The sequence below is a fragment of the Labrus bergylta genome, chromosome 3, assembly GCF_963930695.1.
Source record: "Labrus bergylta chromosome 3, fLabBer1.1, whole genome shotgun sequence".
Taxonomy (NCBI): domain Eukaryota; kingdom Metazoa; phylum Chordata; class Actinopteri; order Labriformes; family Labridae; genus Labrus; species Labrus bergylta.
Window position 1 is genome coordinate 35,963,261 of NC_089197.1, and position 18,777 is coordinate 35,982,037.

An 18,777-nucleotide genomic window follows, 5' to 3' on the forward strand; every position below is an offset into this window, starting at 1 on the left:
ACTGTTGGTATGTAGAGGAAAAAAGTTCAAAGACTGGAGGTAGTTTTATGACCTGTAGGTCACCATGTGTGACTGCTTTACAAAACACATTCCAAGAAAAGCCTATTTTCACCTTCGTAATATATCTAAGATCAGGCATATCCTGTCACAAAAGGATGCAGAAAAACTAGTGGTACCTACAGTCTCTAAATGTTCTATGGGAGGTAGAGCCTTCAGTTATCAGGTCTGCTCGTGGTACCTACAGTCTATAAATGTACGATGGGAGGTAGAGCCTTCAGTTATTAGGCCTGCTCGTGGTACAGTCTCTAAATGTACTATGGGAGGTAGAGCCTTCAGTTATCAGGCCTGCTCGTGGTACCTACAGTCTCTAAATGTACTATGGGAGGTAGAGCCTTCAGTTATCAGGCCTGCTCGTGGTACCTACGGTCTCTAAATGTACTATGGGAAGTAGAGCCTTCAGTTATCAGGTTGCTTGTGATACCTACGGTCTCTAAATGTCCTATGGGAGGTAGAGCCTTCAGTTATCAGGCCTGCTCGTGGTACCTTCGGTCTCTAAATGTACTATAGGAGGCAGAGCCTTCAGTTATCAGGCCTGCTAGTGGTACAGTCTCTAAATGTACGATGGGAGGTAGAGCCTTCAGTTATCAGGTTGCTTGTGGTACCTATGGTCTCTAAATGTACTATGGGAGGTAGGTGTAAAAAAGGAAACTACTGCATCTTTGAATGTCTCATTTCACTTTAAGAAACTCTCAGACAGCTCAGCTGATGAGTCCAAAGTAATATCCACCTTATGACATCACACATTGACCCTTGTTTCCATTCCTTTGTGCTGTTTGACCTCATTTTGGGATCCCTAACCACTTCCTGTTTCGGGGCTTAACTTCATGTCCTGATCTTCCATCTTCCAGGAAGAGCCTTACTTTATTTCAAAATAAAAACATATAGCAAGTAAAGTACTCTAAGCTTAAGACAGAATAAAAGCCTGACAATTTTTAGATTTATTTTTGGGTCTTTTATGCTTTTATTGGATTGACAGGACAGTGGATAGAGTCAGAAATCAGGGAGAGCAAGTGGGGAATGACATGCAGGAGAGGAGCCACAGGTGGTATTCAAACCTGGGCCGCCCGCTTGGAGGACTACAGCCTCCATACATGGGGCATGCGCGCTAGCCACTGCGCCACCAGTGCCCCGACAATATTTACTGAGAAATAATGGAATTTCAAATATGAAATTAAAAAAGCGATTAACCGTGATTAATAATTTTAATTGTTTAACAGCTCTTATTTAGACACAAAAGATATTCAAATATTCTCATTTGTTTGGTTTTCACCCCCCAGTGTCTAAATGCCCTGAAGTCACTGACTGCAGTCTTGCCTTCACGGAGACAGTTAAATCACTGCTCTTGACGTTATTGTGAAATATTTTTTAATAATCCACCACAGAATGTCTTTGTTTGCACCTCCTACTGCCCCTCCCTCTTCATCTCCTCCACCCAGACGGTAAGACCACCTGTTCACTCCTCAGCTGTCTCTTCTTCTCTGCAGAAAAACAGCAGAACATTTACAGGTATATGATGTGTGAAACTATAAATGTCTTAACACTACCTATGATTAATATTATAACCATTTGAGTCCTTGCTGAATTTCAGATTTGTCAAACATTTACCTCCGAGGGAGATCTTTATTTTTTAAGTTGTATAATTCTGCATGATGATTGAATGATTCTATTATTCATACTTATTTTAACATTATTTCTTGTTCCTTTCTTTATTTTCTCTTACCTATCCCAACTACCGATCCGTTTCTTTTCTCCTTATTTTGCTCTTTGAAGGTTTTTTTTCAACATCGCACGTTGTGGTGATTTACCAGTTAGCACTTTGAATCCCTGTTTTTTTAGATTGAAAGGTAACTGCGGAAATGTCATGGAAATGTGCTGTGAAATGACTTGAAGTTGTTGAAGTTTGTACATGACTTTGTATCCAATAAAAAGATATCCAACTTGGTGTTTTGCAGCCTTGTAAGCTGACGGACCTCCTCCAACATGATCTGGCTCCTGGTCTTCCTGTCTCTTCTCGCCCGGCTGGCAGGTAGGTAAACACACGGCAGCTAACCCAAATCTGAAATCATCTTTATTCACATATGAAGGCTTTTCTATATTTAAAGACGCTTCATGCTTTACTTTTGGGTCTTGATTGGTTTTTTGACAATTTTTGTCTTTGTTCGTTCATTCTAAACTGTTCAGTTGTGATAGAAGATCTATTCAGCTGATCCGTGTTCAAATACATACACATCATTTTAGGACATTGGAGGTCTGCACTAAACCTCGCTAAAGATACACAGTTGTTGGCGTAATCCCCGGATGTGGTTTGCTGCTGCTCTGAACGACACACAACGAGAACTTGGCGAGACTTGGCCAAAACCAGACGTCAGATTCTGCTGACGTATTACAGCAAAGCATTGTAGGATGGGTAGTTCCTTGCTTACAGGCGAAAATGACGTACACAGTCTTGTACCTTTGACTTTTTCTCCATTTTTATCACCGTTTTGGCGCTAAATCAAATGTAATATAGTCTGAAGTATTGGGGTAGCTGGTTGTCATGGTTCCAGGCACAAATCTCTTGATATAAAGATTCACATTCAGGCGTCTCTGTTAAGTAAATATAAAAAGTCCAGTTAGCACCAGCGCTAGTTTGGTTACGTCCACCATCGCACTAATCTCATGTAAACTAAAGCGACAGCGTCGCACGATGACATCACACTGAGGAGAAACTGGCGCACAGCGTGACGTTACAAAAACAGAACTCTTCTTTCCCCGTCTACACAGAAACACCTTAAACGGTGTTTCTAAACATCTTCACCCTGGAAGGAGTTTTTTGACCTGAAACAGTTTGCGTACGAAAGGTCAACGCAAAGAAAAACCTGTTCAAAAATAGCTGCCTATGTGGGGACGTGGACTGAGGCCAAGAGAAAAAAAAAATGCTGAGATGAGGTACACGAGAGAAACACTCTGAACTGAAAACATGAGGAAGCACACACTGGCATTGAATACACACAATCAGGGGATAACGAGACACAGGTGAGGGTAATGAAGGCGGGGCGGACACACGAGACGGGAACCTGAGGAGCAGGATCTGATAAGACAGACTAGGGTGAGTAAAAAAGTACAAAATAAAACAGGAAATATGGAAAATATACAAAAAAAAATCAGTAAACATGACCTAATTAGCAGTGCAGAAATTTCAAAGAAACTGCAATCAATTTAATTTTGCAACTCGTCTACAAAGGAAATCCTTACAGGGTGTAAGCTATCTGATGATGTAATATTGATGTGACTGAATGTGCTGCCTTACTGTCTCATTAACACCTCGAATGTTTCTCTGCTGTTTTCAGTTGTAGATGCAGTCAAATACAACTCAGACCAGATTCACATTGCAAATTTGAAGTCTTTCTACTACTTTGGAAAACGAAAATCCTCCCTTTACGTGAGTAAGACTGAAGTCTGATGTTTAAGAATATCTGTCTTTTTTTCCCTCAGCTGGGATTATTCATGTAAGTTCATTTTCTATGAAACAAAATATATCTGCTAAAAAACAATCCTGTCTACTGTAATGCACAATATACATGACGAGATAAACCTCCATCGTTAAACAGCTCATTTGGTACAAATCCATTACATCATAGAAGGGGTGGGCAATAAACCGGTATCAATACCGTCACCGGTTTAAGCACACATTTGTTTGTAGTGCACATGAAGCAACACTGATTACTCAGTTTACTGGCAACAGTTAAATAAAAGGAGCATTAAATAAACCACTCAAAGCAGAGCTGGTGGTCTCTCTCATGCTCACTGATTTAAAAAGCTCCGCCTCCTCCTCGTGTCAGAGCGTGTGTCAGTGTTTAATAGACATGAATGCATCTTTTGAGAATGTGGTTTGGTCAGTTTATGGAGGACTCCAGCATCCATTCATAAACTAAGAGGCCTGTTTGAATGAAAAATACAAAGGACCAAGTTTGACTTTGTTTTGTGTCGCTCTCATATCAACAGGTGAGCGTCAAGACTTCAAGGACTGCCATCTGTTTTGACAGATATATTTCCAACACAACTAATCAGGACTGCATTCTCATAAATGTGATGACGAATTGCAGCAGCGTTTAAACGTCATTTTCCTCCTGGTTTGAAGTCGTATTTAATAACATCTGTAGTGCAAATAGATTTCACATCAGGATCCGATCAAGTGAGTGTTGTTCTGATCCATCACAATTAGAATGACCTGTTTAAACACTTGACTTCCTGTTTGTCTTCCCAGTTTAGAATTTTTATTTTCAGCACTACTACTGGTGCTTTAGTTGTGGTCTTTAGTCTCTTGGACTTTAAAACTCTAGTGAGCATATAAAATGTGCATATAATAATTAAATGAAAAAGTGTTTTGTTCTTGCTGCTGTAGCAGCTCAGCTGTACATTTATGATACAGTCCAACGTAGGAATTATATCTCCACTCTCTTCCACTCAGACAGCAGCCTTCATGATGTTTAGAGGTAAAAATGTAAAATGCTTGAACTGGAATAATAACAAGAACATGGCGGCGCTGTGTAACCACAAACAGTCGCTTTAAAATGTGAAGGTTCTTCCCTCGCCTCGTGCTTCTTCTATCCACCTGGTGCAGCAGCCAGAGCGCATGACTCAGAATAAGTCACAAAGTCAGTAAAGGAGCTGTCTTGTTCTCCGATGTACGGACCGACATTGCGCCTTTTTTTCTCCCCTGGGTCTGCCTGTCTTGTAAATTAAGGACGCTTCATGATACCATAAAGACATGCATGTGTTATATTAAGACGTCATGAACAAGAGGTAACCGTGCTCAGGCCCGGATAGTCCTGTACGGGACAACTTTGCCAGTGTGAGTGCGCCCTTAAGGCTCCCACACACCAAGCAGATGGCAAAAAACTAGAGGCGATGAAGGTGAGAAATATAAATAGAGAAATACAGGAAAAATTGATTGACTGATAGTTTGACGTCTTCAAATTTAAGCTTCTTTGTCTTTGTCCGTGTGTGTGTGTGTGTGTGTGTGTGTGTGTGTGTGTGTGTGTGTGTGTGTGTGTGTGTGTGTCTGAATGTTAACCTCCCTCAGAGGCACGTTAGCTTTGCAGCAGCTATGCCAGGTTCATAGAGAGCCATCATAGTGACTCTAAGAAGTGGACTGACCCTGATTTTGCTTCATAGTTCGGCCTCCCCCTGTCTCTGCTCTGTGATGGTAATGATGCTCTGTTTGTCCCTGTCCAGGAGTATGAATTTCTTGTAGGTGGCAGAACATTTGTTAACAAAACAATCAATGTTGATTCTGGGGCAGACACCAGCTCGTGCAGAGGCTCAAGTTTGTAACTTTTAATCATTGATTTCTTTTTGCTCAAATGAGTGACAATGACTTTTTAAACACATATTCCCCTCTTTCATTTAGACACACAGTGCTGTTTAAGGGACAAATTCACGTGTAGAGTAGAAAACGATGTGGAAGTCCTGGATTTCTTTCAGTGAAAGACTGTAGAAGATATCAGACCTGCCAAGAGAACAAATAAATATGAGTACTTGATATTAAGAACACAAACATGTGTGTTGTCTGTTTTACAGTGTTGTTGTATCTTGTGTGTTATCTGTTTTACAGTGCTGTTGTATCATGTGTGTTAGCTGTTTTACAGTGCTGTTGTATCACATGTGTTGTCTGTTTTACAATGCTGTTGTATCATCTGTGTTGTTTGTTTTACAGTGCTGTTGTATCTTGTGTGTTGTCTGTTTTACAGTGTTGTGTCATGTGTGTTGTCTGTTTTACAGTGTTGTATCGTGTGTTGTCTCTTTTACAGTGTTGTTGTATCTTGTGTGTTATCTGTTTTATAGTGTTGTTGGATCATGTGTGTTGTCTGTTTTACAGTGCTGTTGTGTTATGTTTGTCTGTTTTACAGTGTTGTTGTATCATGTGTGTTGTCTGTTTTACAGTGTTGTTGTGTCATGTGTGTTGTCTCTTTTACAGTGTTGTTGTATCATGTGTGTTGTCTGTTTTACAGTGTTGTTGTGTCATGTGTGTTGTCTGTTTTACAGTGTTGTTGTATCATGTGTGTTGTCTCTTTTACAGTGTTGTTGTATCTTGTGTGTTATCTGTTTTACAGTGTTGTTGTGTCGTGTGTTGTCTGTTTTACAGTATTGTTGTATCATGTGTTTTGTCTCTTTTACAGTGTTGTTGTGTCATGTGTGTTGTCTCTTTTACAGTGTTGTTGTATCTTGTGTGTTATCTGTTTTATAGTGTTGTTGTATCATGTTTGTCTGTTTTAAAGTGTTGTTGTATCGTGTGTTGTCTGTTTTACAGTGCTGTTGTCTTCTGATGACATTTTGGGTTTTGTTATTATTTTCCACAATGTAAAAAAAACAAATACAAAAATTCTTGAACATGATTTTTTTAGGGCATTTTATGGGGCTCCTGCAGACCCTGGGGGCCCAAGTTAATTTCCTGTCTATGCTTAATGGTTAAGTCCGCCACTGGTGGTCAGTCTGCGTGTAGAACCGTCTGGCTCTAATGCCAGATTGTGCCTGGTAGTTTCAAGCTAATTCCAAGCTAACTTTTACCTGCTGCCATCAATGTGCAGTGTAGATGTTTACTCTTGTATATACCATTGTGAGAATGCTTCTGTTGCCTGTAACGTCTTTTACATGCTTTTGGAGACCGAGAGGATTCAGAGGGTTGCAAAAGTTGATAGCATTAAAACAGTTGGTGTACAATCCTTATACTTTAGCTGGTTAGTTAGATTGATAGTAAGCTTAGCTAACTAGCTTTCACCTACACATATGGTTCACACACACACACACACACACACACACACACACACACACACACACACTAGTGGACACTGGAGGAACTGCAGCTGTAAAGTTGGACATTTTAACATGGGGCTCTATGGGGACTGACTCACTGCAGGGGATAGACTCTAGTGGACAGTGGAGGAACTGCAGCTGTAAAGTTAGACATTTTAACATGGGGCTCTATGGGGACTGACTCACTGCAGGTGACAAACTCTAGGGGACACTGGAGGAACTGCAGTTGTAAAGTTGGACATTTTAACATGGGGCTCTATGGGGACTGACTCACTGCAGAGGACATATTCTAGTGGACACTGGAGGAACTGCAGCTGTAAAGTTGGACATTTTAACATGGGGCTCTATGGGGACTGACTCACTGCAGGAGACAGACTCTAGTGGACACTGGAGGAACTGCAGCTCTTAAGTTGGAAATTTTAACATGGGGCTCTATGGGGACTGACTCACTGCAGGATACAGACTCTAGTGGACACTGGAGGAACTGCAGCTGTAAAGTTGGACATTTTAACATGGGGCTCTATGGGGACTGACTCACTGCTGGAGACAGACTCTAGTGGACACTGGAGGAACTGCAGCTGTAACGTTGGACATTTTAACATGGGGCTCTATGGGGACTGACTCACTGCAGGGGATAGACTCTAGTGGACAGTGGAGGAACTGCAGCTGTAAAGTTAGACATTTTAACATGGGGCTCTATGGGGACCGACTCACTGCAGGGGACAGACTCTAGTGGACAGTGGAGGAACTGCAGCTGTAAAGTTAGACATTTTAACATGGGGCTCTATGGGGACCGACTCACTGCAGGGGACAGACTCTAGGGGACACTGGAGGAACTGCAGTTGTAAAGTTGGACATTTTAACATGGGGCTCTATGGGGACCGACTCACTGCAGAGGACAGATTCTAGTGGACACTGGAGGAACTGCAGCTGTAAAGTTGGACATTTTAACATGGGGCTCTATGGGGACTGACTCACTGCAGGAGACAGACTCTAGTGGACACTGGAGGAACTGCAGCTCTTAAGTTGGACATTTTAACATGGGGCTCTATGGGGACTGACTCACTGCAGGATACAGACTCTAGTGGACACTGGAGGAACTGCAGCTGTAAAGTTGGACATTTTAACATGGGGCTCTATGGGGACTGACTCACTGCAGGATACAGACTCTAGTGGACACTGGAGGAATTTCAGCAGCGGCTTATGATGATGTTTCTTGTTCTTTCTGTCCCTCTTTGTTTCCATCAGATGCATATTTGATGCCATCTGCACTTTCACCGGACCCTCCATCATTTCAGCCGATGGCTCAACTGGCAACATCACAGATCAGTGTGATTACAAGTTGTTTTCAATTTCAAAACCCAGTTTTATCGCAGTAGAGGGAAACTCTGGGACACTCCGACGCACAGATGTGAGCTTTTTGGACACGGTGGTCATAAGACCACCTGGGTCTGCACCTGGAGCAAGGTGGAAGAGTCAAGGTAAGAAATCTACAGCTACATCTCTGTTGTTTTATCTTCACAGACTCTCAGAAAAAGACAGAGTGTGGTTTTAGAGTGTGTTAACTTATTTTTTCTTCACTTTTTATGCAGGCAGGAGATCAAGTTCTAAACCTAACTACTCCAAAAGTCTTCAGCTCCCTGGAAATCTCTAAGAATGAAAAAGGAGTCACCGTCTTCTTTCAAACAAATACTTTGAATGCCTCTGTCTACTTTGATGGCTACACTGCTCAGATCCACCTCCATGGTAAATAAACTTAACTTGTATTGTAGATTAAAGTCAGCTCTTTAGGGAACAAGACACAAAGGAACTGAACTGCTTAAGATGATAAACTGATGTTCATAGCTGAACAGGTTGGAGTGAAAAGTCTGGATATTCTCTTTTGACTTTCAAAGTCTCTTTAAGAACGTGGAAGGACCCAGAAGACAGAGATACAAGTTTATCTAAACCATTTTATCAGGTTAACCCTGATACACAGACAGACAGACAGACAGACAGACAGACAGAGCCAACATCACTCTGTGTAGATGAGAAGATCGCATCGGATGGCAGGTAAGGACTCTTCCATGATCTCCAAATCCCACAATCCTGACACTTTCCTGATTAAGATTGTAAAAATTAGCATTACTTTGATACTTTTATTGCCATGTGTTACAAGCAGTACAATGTTCTTTATTTTTATGATCAATATAATAACAAAAGCTTTAAACAAAGGAGAGGAAGAGACTCTCATTATATGCAAGCAGTACTTGAAGCTCAAAACAGGAGTTAATACCAACAGAAGAACATTGCAGGGGATTTTGGAACATTTTCTACCCACACGTTTAGCTGTGTTGCTCATTCCATGAATGCACGATCCTTACAAGTTATACCTCGTTGTAAAGGTGACTAATCAGGCTTTCCAACAATATAACATACAACACCAATTAGTATTATTAAAGGGGCAAAATAAGTGACCAAAATAATGTTTCCAAACTTTTTGGGGGGGGTTTATTTTAAGTTTAGAGAAAGACAAACAGGCAAAATGCTGTGGTCTCTTGTATTTGTGAGTTAAACAAATAGTGCACAATTTTCACTGTGATGGAAGAGAATTTAAACTATTCGTAGCTCCAAAGCGGTTTAATTTGCACCATTTGCCTCGCGTCCATTAACTCTCTCAAAACCTCTTCCTCCAAATGACTGCACACAATAGGTGCTGGGCAGTATTCCACCTGATGGAGTCCACCTGATGAACAGTTTTCAAGAAGACCTCTAATTTTGTATTTCATTTAATCACAAAAGTCTGTTGTTATCCCTTACATGTCTTTTGTTCTGTTTCTCTCTTAGCCACCACCCATGAGATCTTCTGTCCGGACAAGGTCTGTGCTTCTCACGAGTTCTGTGGTGAGACGGAAGCTAATGGCTTGGGTTGCTTATGTCACTTTGGTTTCGCAGCCCCGTACAGACAAAATAAAACTTTCGGTAAGACAGCAGTGAAGGTTTGACTTGTGCAGGGTATTGATCCTCAGAGGCTGAAGGAAAGTCCTGTCACACACTGGCACTCTGATGTTTTCCGAGGAACAGACTTGACTTCTTGAAATCAGAGATGATTTGACCATTGTGTCTTCTGCTGCTTATCATCTTTGGTCTCAACTTGTATGTCTACTGCAGCAGAATCTCTGATTTGAAGAAAGACAGGTGGACTTGTTGTGTTTCAAATGTATTTGGAGTTTCTCCTGTGTAACTTGATCAGTGTAACATGTCGGTGCTGCTGAATTCACAGGGGATGCCACCACCTGCTATAGGAACTCTGCTTCAGTTTCTTTGATAAACTGTCTCCTGATGGAAAGAGGCTTCGACTACACAACCTTACACCTCAAAGACCCAAAATGCAAGGGTGAATTGCAAGACGGCATGGTGACCTTCAGTTTCAACAACACTGAAATGTGCAAGGCAGAGGTCATGGTGGGTTCACTTCAGCAGAGGTTCTCTCTCTAGTTTGGGGTCTTCCTGTGGGGTTGGCTTTAGTGTTGACCTTTTGCTTCTTAGTTTGGTTAAGGGATCTTTTGAGCTTTTTCTATTCAGCCACTATCAACCTAACATCTAATTCCCTGTGACCCTGCAGGATAGCGATACACAGGTTATCTACACGAACATCATTAGTACGTCAGAAAGCAACGGCTCGATTATCCGGATGAAGTGGCACTTAACTTTTCTTGCAGCTATGCTCAACCACCAATCAAGACTATGTCTTTCAAGATCCAAAGCAGGTGAGGGGTGGCTGATACCGTTGGATTAGAATACTTGATTGGATGTTTCTGAGTACAAACAGTTGTGTGTGTTTGTGCTTTGCAGCTCTGTGGTATCAGAGATGAAATCTGGAATTTGGCAATACAATCTGACCATGAAGGCCTACAGCGATACTGGCCTCCAACAAACTGCAACGTCGGTTACATTGAACCAGAAGATTTGGGTGGAACTGAAGACTACAGGACTGGATAGTAATTTGGTTGCCGTGGTGATTGACTCCTGCTGGGCAAACAAAAACAAAGAATCTGATAAGTTACCGAAATACGACCTGATCAAAACAGGGTGAGTCACATGCAGAGGTGGAGGTGTCTGCTGCGTTTCAAAATGAATCAGAACAAAAAAAATTTAATAAATGTGTCTGTTTGTGAGCAGCTGTGCAAACCCCAAAGACAAGTCAGTGAAAGTAGAGGGTAACAGTGAAGGAACGTCCAGCGTCTTGTCCTTCAACATGTTCCAGTTCTCCAAGAGCAATGGTTATGTCTTCCTGCATTGCAAAGTCAACCTGTGTGGCAAAAAGGACAAGAGCTGTGCCCCGGTACTAATCTCCTCTACACACACACACACACACACACACACACACACACACACACACACACACTCATGAAACCAGCTGATTGTCCCTGGAAAACAGTTAGATAAATTGTACGACCTTTCCTGTCATCACACCTTAACCATGTACAAGCTCCAGGGTAGTTCCAGATGAAAAAAACAGTAAACAGTTATTAGACTGGTGCTGAGCCTCTATCGCACCAAAGAGCTCTGTTTGCTGGTCTTGTTGTTAACTGCTTAATGTGTACTCCATCACCGTGGAGAACTTTGTGCAGCAGTCACCAAATTTTTTCTTCACCCGGAAGCTCTTAATGACATTTCACTTGTAGGAATCTAAAAAAATCCTTTGCACATCTATTTCATAAAACAGGTCTTTAGGAAAGCAATGTATCTATTAACCAGACATCAGGAAGGACTAGATGCAAACTGTCCTGAGAGCACCTCCTGTGAGGTCAAGTTAAAGTTTGTCTTTTATTCTACAGTGTTCCAGAGCATCTATATACGCTGACTTAAAGGAGCAGTATGTAACTCTGACCCCTAGTGTTTAAAATGGGTACTGCAGTCTAAATTCTCAACATTGTAGAGAGCTGTCTCCCCGCCTACCTTCTCTGGTCCAAACAAATCCAGAGCATTCAGGACCAGAATCTAAAGTGAGAAGGAGGACATACTGGCATTGTTGTCAGAGAAGCCAGCACTTCAACATAGCATGTTTCCTTAATGCCTGATCATATCGTAAGGTCACTTTATTATCTTATTGATCCTTTAACTAGTGTTTGTAGGCTTATTCAAGTGGAACATTTCAAAAAGCCTCCTGAGAGAAAAATGAGAATGGTGAACATGTGGCGGGGGAGTTCTGTCTGCTCACTTTCTCAGTATTGAACATATAGACGGTCTGACAGAAGAACCCTGACACAAAAGGTGAAATAAAAGAATCAATGTTTCTAATTCGATGTCTTAAACTTCCAGGTATGTACGTCAAAACATTGCAGATCTGCCAGGAATATGTACCTAGAGGGAGCCCCAGCCTTGATCACCATGGTGTGGACCAGTTAGGTAAGACAAAACTTTGCTATTTACTGACCCCTAACCCTAACCCAAGGGGGTAAGATTAAGAGCTGGGTCTGAAATTAATGTTTGAATTATAAAGTTAACTGTTCTGACAACGGTAGAGATTTTCTGATCAGGTCTGTGTGTCAAACCAAACAACAGAATGAAGAGAGTCTACGAGTCAAAGATGGTTTCAGTTGGAGGAAAATTTAATCAATCATAGTTTGTCTTCTTCCTTGTCTTCTCAGGTTGTTATCACTGCGACTTGGACAGACTCAAAGGCTCATGACTTTCACACTGAGTCCTGACTGTGATTTGTCTCCATCCAGAGTGTGTGTCAAAATCCTACGCTGGGGATCAATGAGCTCAGTTCTCACAAGAATCTTTCTTTTGATACTGTATACTGAATTTATCACTGAAAGAAAGAATGTACAACATTTTACTCATAAATACAGCAGAACTCAAGTCTCCCCTGGTTAAATGTCTCTCTGAGTCATGACTGTCTACAATGAGTGAGAAGCTTGAGTCCCGCTGGCTGTGTTGTTGTCAGAGCCGGGTTTACGTGGACGGGACAGCCGGCTCCTCCCCTTGTGTATAAAAGCTGTTTTAGTCAAGGACTAAACTTTAGTACTGTGAACAAAGTTAGAACTTCCTCAGCCCATGCGTAGGCACAAATGATGAAGAACATGCTTTTTCAGAAAATGCTAACAAACATTCTTTTAACTAAATGTACAACAGATTAATACTCCATTTAGTATAAAAAGACAACTCATCGGTCACTTTCTTAGGTACACCTTGCTAGTACCGGGTTGGACCCCCTTTTGCCTTCAGAACTTAATTCTTTGTGGCATAGGTTCAACAAGGTGCTGGAAGAGATTTTGGTCCATATTAACATGATAGCATCACACCACATCCCAAAGGTGCTCTACTGGACTGAGATCTGGTCACTGTGGAGCCATTTGAGTACAGTGAAGTCATTGTCATGGTAAAGGAACCAGTTTGATATAATATGAGTTTTGTGACATGGCATGTTATCCTGCTGGAAGTATCCATCAGAAGATGGGTACACTGTGGTCATAAAGGGATGGACATGGTCAGCAACAATGCTCAGGTAGGCTGTGGCGTTTAAATGATGCTACATTAGTAGAGTTACTGTTGCCTTTCTATCAGCTCCAACCAGTCTGGCCTTCTCCTCTGACCTCAGATTATTCTCTGTAAAACCTTGAGATGTTTGTGCATGAAATTCCGAGTAGAATAGCAGACCAACCTGTCTGGCACCAACAACCATGTCACTTTCAAAGTCACTTAAATCACCTTTCTTCCCCATTCTGATGCTCGGTTTTAACTTCAGCAGATCGTCTTGACCAAGTCTACATGCCTGAATGCATTGAGATGCTAACATGTGATTAGCTGAAGAGATATTTGCAATAACAAGCAGCTGAACCTGATAAAGTGGCCGGTGAATCTATATATACAGTATGTGTCCAGTTTAATAGACATCAATCAAAAACTTGAATTTACAATTACTAAATGTTTTAATTAACCAAAAAATGACTTTTCATCTTTATTATTCTTCTTTAATCTAAAATTAAATTTCACAATCAAGCTCTAAACCCCAAGACACACCCCTCTTTTAGCCTTTTGGGGCCATCTCTTGCAACTTCTACGTGTCTCCACCTCACTGCTCTCGTCCTGATGCACCAATCGGATGTCCTTATATGGAGAGATGGGACGTGGCTCTTGTGTCCACTAGAGTCTATCCCCTGCAGTGAGTCAGTCCCCATAGAGCCCCATGTTAAAATGTCCAACGTTACAGCTGCAGTTCCTCCAGTGTCCACTAGAGTCTATCCCCTGCAGTGAGTCAGTCCCCATAGAGCCCCATGTTAAAATGTCCAACGTTACAGCTGCAGTTCCTCCAGTGTCCACTAGAATCTGTCTCCTGCAGTGAGTCGGTCCCCATAGAGCCCCATGTTAAAATGTCTAACTATACAGCTGCAGTTCCTCCAGTGTCCACTAGAGTCTTTCTCCTGCAGTGAGTCAGTCCCTGTAGAGCCCCATGTTAAAATGTCTAACTATACAGCTGCAGTTCCTCCAGTGTCCACTAGAGTCTGTCTCCTGCAGTGAGTCAGTCCCTGTAGAGCCCCATGTTAAAATGTCTAACTTTACAGCTGCAGTTCCTCTAGTGTCCACTAGAGTCTTTCTCCTGCAGTGAGTCGGTCCCCATAGAGCCCCATGTTAAAATGTCCAAATGTTTGTTAGCTTAGCTTACTATCAAGTTAACTCACCAGCTTAAGAATAAGGATATTGCTTCAACTGTTTAATGCTAACAACTTTTGCTAATCCCTCGCTCCTCCCGGACTCGAAAAGAAATATTATCAGGAGCCAGAAAGCCAAACTGGAGACTGAAAATGTCCACACACCAATAGTAGACATAATATTTTATATGTGTATGAACATGAATGCAATCTCAGCATCACTGAATGCAAAATAAAATGATCTGTTTAAAACATGTGTATACATGAATTAAGCGTTAAATCAGAAAATAAAACAATTTCAACATGTGAAGAGTAGGGATGGATACAGAAATCTATAACCGATACCAACCGACCCAGTATTTACTGGCAATCACAACTAGGTGTGGGCGATAAAATGAAAGAGATAATTATCATGGTATAATTTTTGTCAATATAAATTAAACTGTTCAATAAAAGTTTGATAGATTTAAAACTGTTATTACACCGCCCTAACACTGGGAAAGGGGGGCGCTAATGGGCATTAACCGCTAGTTGCCACCAGACATAAAAGAGAAAGAGAAAAAGAGAAAGAACAGCCAATCATGTCGCAGAGATATTGGTAGGCAGGCTTACAGATGTTTGGAGTGGAATGGAAACAGCCAAAATGAGCGATAGTGACACAGAAGAACACTTAGCCTACTGGCTCAAAGCAGGAGAAAAACATCGTCGACAAGAAAGGACGCTCATCTTTGGATTTTAACAGAGTATCGTGCTCTGTAAACTGTGCTGAAGACAAGTGCAGGTAAAACGGGCAACACCACAAAACTTTCTCCCCATTTGAAACAATTAAACATCTAGTTTCTTCAACTTTCACTCAGGAGCAAAGATCAGCCTTGGAATTTGAAGAAAAAATGATTCGACATTTATCGTGACAATTATTGATATCAACTGGTATGAACATTTTTATCGTGATAAAACTTTTATTCATATTGACTAGGCCTAATCACAACACAGATTTCAGTGCTACATTTCAGTACTACTCACTAAATGTCAGAGCCAAAGATGCTGAACCTTCTTTACCTTTTCTGCCCAGTGAGCTGTCCAATACTGCCCTCCGGTGTTTAGAAACAGACATTACAGGCAACAGAAGCATTATCACAATGGCAACGAAAGGAGTAAATAACAAAGCTACATACTGATGGCCACAGCGCAGGTAATAGTAAACTTTAAGTTAGCCATGCTCATAGCTACGATCAAAAATGTTCTGACTTTTGAGCCAGATGGTCCCACACGCACACTGACCACAGGGCTCCACCTCTTGACATCAGAGGGTGTCAGTGACTGACAGCTTGCAAGTATATGTTCAAAAACACACACTGATGGCAGTGGTTGCTATGTAGTGAGACCATCAGAAGAAACTAATCCCATTCGTTCGCAATTTCGCATTCATACGCCGCAGATGTAGCAGCGGGAGCAACTTGGGGTTAAGTCTCTTGCCCATGGACACATTGGACATGTTGCTGCAGGAGCTGGGGATTGAGCCCTCGACCTTCTGGTTGAGAAAAATCGAAACTTCAGAGCACACAGATTCAGTTTGGAGCTACAACGTACTGAGAACTGAACACAGTGATGAATAAAAACACTTAGAATAATTACCAATTGACTTATAAGAACACATTGACTGATAAAAAACACATCGACTTATGAAAACACATTTACTTTCTAGTGCTAGCAATTAGCGCTTTGTTACATCTAATTGATGCAATAAATATAGGACTCCGAACCATGGCTAATTTGTAGTCTTTGTCCTTTGTAAGGCTCTTAGGATATAACACAAACGACACAACAACACTGTTAAAAAACTGACAACTGCAGCGATATAGATGCATAAGAACAAACAATAAAGCAGACATCGACAGGCTGATTGATGATAGCGATTAGCTTGCTAGCTAGAACATAAACAATTATTAGTAACTGCTTTGCTTTATGTTTGCTAACAATGCTTATGGTGCACCCTCCTTTATCTTCTGTGTTGTTAATATGATTACTTATTACTGTGGGTGCACATTTTGTAACTTAAGCTAATAGTGTGTTTATATGACTGTCAGTTATAAGTGTATACTTTGTATTAGCAACAGAATAATATTAAACATTAATCCAGAGACAGTGTTTGATTTCTGCCTTTATTGCTTGCAGACCATACACACATACAAACACCCACACGCGGCATGCACAGATGCTAAACCCACCCATCTGTATTTCAAGCATACTGGAATAAGGTGGCAAATCAAGATGGAAAACTGCTTCACTGGTGTTCTTACCGACATCACCTGAACAACACTTACCATCCATACCCAGCATTACAGTCCTAACCTGTATGGAAGCGATTAGTGATCAGAATGCAAATGATGAAGCTAATTTGAAAATTAAAATCCATTAACAGAAATGCTTTTTAATTTTCAGAATATGGGTGAATTATTTGACTCAAAAATAAAATGATGACTAATTTATCTAATTTGAATTTTAGTTTTCAACTTCAAAAATGCACATTCTTTGACTAAATTAAAATTAAGAAGAAAATTACATTTGCTTTTTCGTTTTCAAAAAATGCTCCGCTTAATTTGTATAATAATTCAAATGAATAAGCTAATTCTAAAATGAAAATGCAGTCACAGAAACATGTTTTAATTTTCAGAATATAGGTGCATTATTTGACCTATATTTAAAATGAATATTCAGTCATCCAGTTTGCATTATACTTTTATTCTCTATGTATGCATATTGTATGACATAATTCAAATGAAAACAAAAAGGTCTTTGGCTTTTCGTTTTCAAACTTGCTGTGCTAAAAAGTGATCATAATTCAAACCAACTTGAAAATAATATGGCAAAGTGAATGGCACAGGAAAGTGACGTACTATTACTATTATACTATATTACTATTACTATTACTACGATCCATACTGCATTAAACCAGGAAGTTAGTATCCATGCTGAAATGTTCACTGTATACTGAGGTGGACACAAAAAATGACCACTGAATGACCAGGAGGGTTCAGTCTACTGAAACTCCCCACTGAAAAGTACTGCATACTGAACTGTGACAATTCAGAAATGGCCCCTGTTTTTTTTCCTGACATTTTTGTACCTCTGCCTACTCTCTTTTTGAGCATTTGTCAGTAAACTTTGTTGAACTTTCAAACCTTTTAAGGAGTTGTGCATTTACCGTTTGTGTCAAGTCTGACAAGCGTTACAGAAAGTAATTTCTCTGCCATCAGACGGTTTAATGGAGAATGAATGAATACATGTACTCATATTTTTTATTTATAAATACACTTGTAAACTGGTTACTTTTGCGCACTAAAAGTTCATTACATTTCTAGGATATCTTTTATGTATAACTCTGAAGTTTTAGTCTAGTTTTTAAAAACTGATCTTTTTGTTTGGTGTCTTGACTGTGATTGCAGTTGCTGCTGTGACGATGTAATTTCCTGCTAAGGATTAATAAAGTACCTACCTACCTACCTGACATTGAACAGTACCATACAGTAAAATGGAAATTAAGACCATAATAAAACACAAGATGAAGAATAGGTGGCAAAAGAAGTAGGAACAGAAGACAACAGGAAGGTAGTTCTACAGAATACAAAGGAAAACTGATAAGATGAGAAATACTTGGAGAACCTGGAGAGAAGAAACAATAATATCAAGACTACATTTTAGGCACATAGGATCCTACAGGAATATGCGACAGGAAACAATAGGAGTAGAAAATGTATTATCATTCACTGTCAAATGTATGAGGCCGAGAGGAGCTGAAAATGAGATTAGGCGTATGAAATTGGATATAAGTGATATTTTACGAAAAAAAGTGTTACATTTTTATTTAAATATCTTATAAGAACAAATTCCATAGAAATTATTTAGTTATTCCTCTTTTTCTTTTTCTTTTTCTTTTTAAATATTAGGCTATAGTTCCCAATTCACACTCTATCCAGTTGGTGGCAGTAATGCACCAAAACGTTTTTTTCCAACTTCCAGAAAACACCACGCAGAAGAAGGTACCTGGTACCTGCTCATGTAGGTTGTAGAAGTAAATGAGAGAGCAGACAAAATAACTAAAAATTCAACCAAGATCAAAGATACTATAAATATACCCTTTGGTAGAGCAAACTAAAGCATTGATTATAAAAAGAAATGATAAAGAAATAGCAAGAAAGGAAATATTACAGTAAACATACATCTATAAATGCACACGGTGTAAATAGAAAAAAAATAAGGGAGGAGATCGTTTCAACTAGAC

The 18,777-nt window shown here is 40.4% G+C and overlaps 1 protein-coding gene across 1 annotated transcript; it reads left to right on the top strand.

The window, feature by feature from the left end:
- The first annotated feature begins 1,117 nt into the window (after positions 1 to 1,117).
- LOC109989600 (uncharacterized) lies at positions 1,118 to 16,843 on the top strand. The gene is made up of 12 exons (XM_065953235.1): positions 1,118 to 2,086; positions 3,390 to 3,481; positions 4,045 to 8,336; positions 8,448 to 8,601; positions 8,751 to 8,907; positions 9,682 to 9,816; positions 10,118 to 10,299; positions 10,460 to 10,604; positions 10,690 to 10,926; positions 11,017 to 11,179; positions 12,160 to 12,246; positions 12,489 to 16,843. The coding sequence occupies exons 5-9, from the start codon at positions 8,883 to 8,885 to the stop codon at positions 10,707 to 10,709; spliced, it is 507 nt and encodes a 168-aa protein (XP_065809307.1). The 5' UTR covers positions 1,118 to 2,086; positions 3,390 to 3,481; positions 4,045 to 8,336; positions 8,448 to 8,601; positions 8,751 to 8,882; the 3' UTR covers positions 10,710 to 10,926; positions 11,017 to 11,179; positions 12,160 to 12,246; positions 12,489 to 16,843.
- Positions 16,844 to 18,777: the final 1,934 nt, after the last annotated feature.

Bases quoted from the DNA above. Each gene is read 5' to 3' on its own strand.
- LOC109989600 (XM_065953235.1), top strand. From the start codon at position 8,883: ATGAGAAGATCGCATCGGATGGCAG. The intron at 9,817-10,117 runs GTAAGACAGCAG...CTGAATTCACAG, and splicing joins CAGACAAAATAAAACTTTCG to GGGATGCCACCACCTGCTAT. The intron at 10,605-10,689 runs GTGAGGGGTGGC...TGTGCTTTGCAG, and splicing joins TCTTTCAAGATCCAAAGCAG to CTCTGTGGTATCAGAGATGA.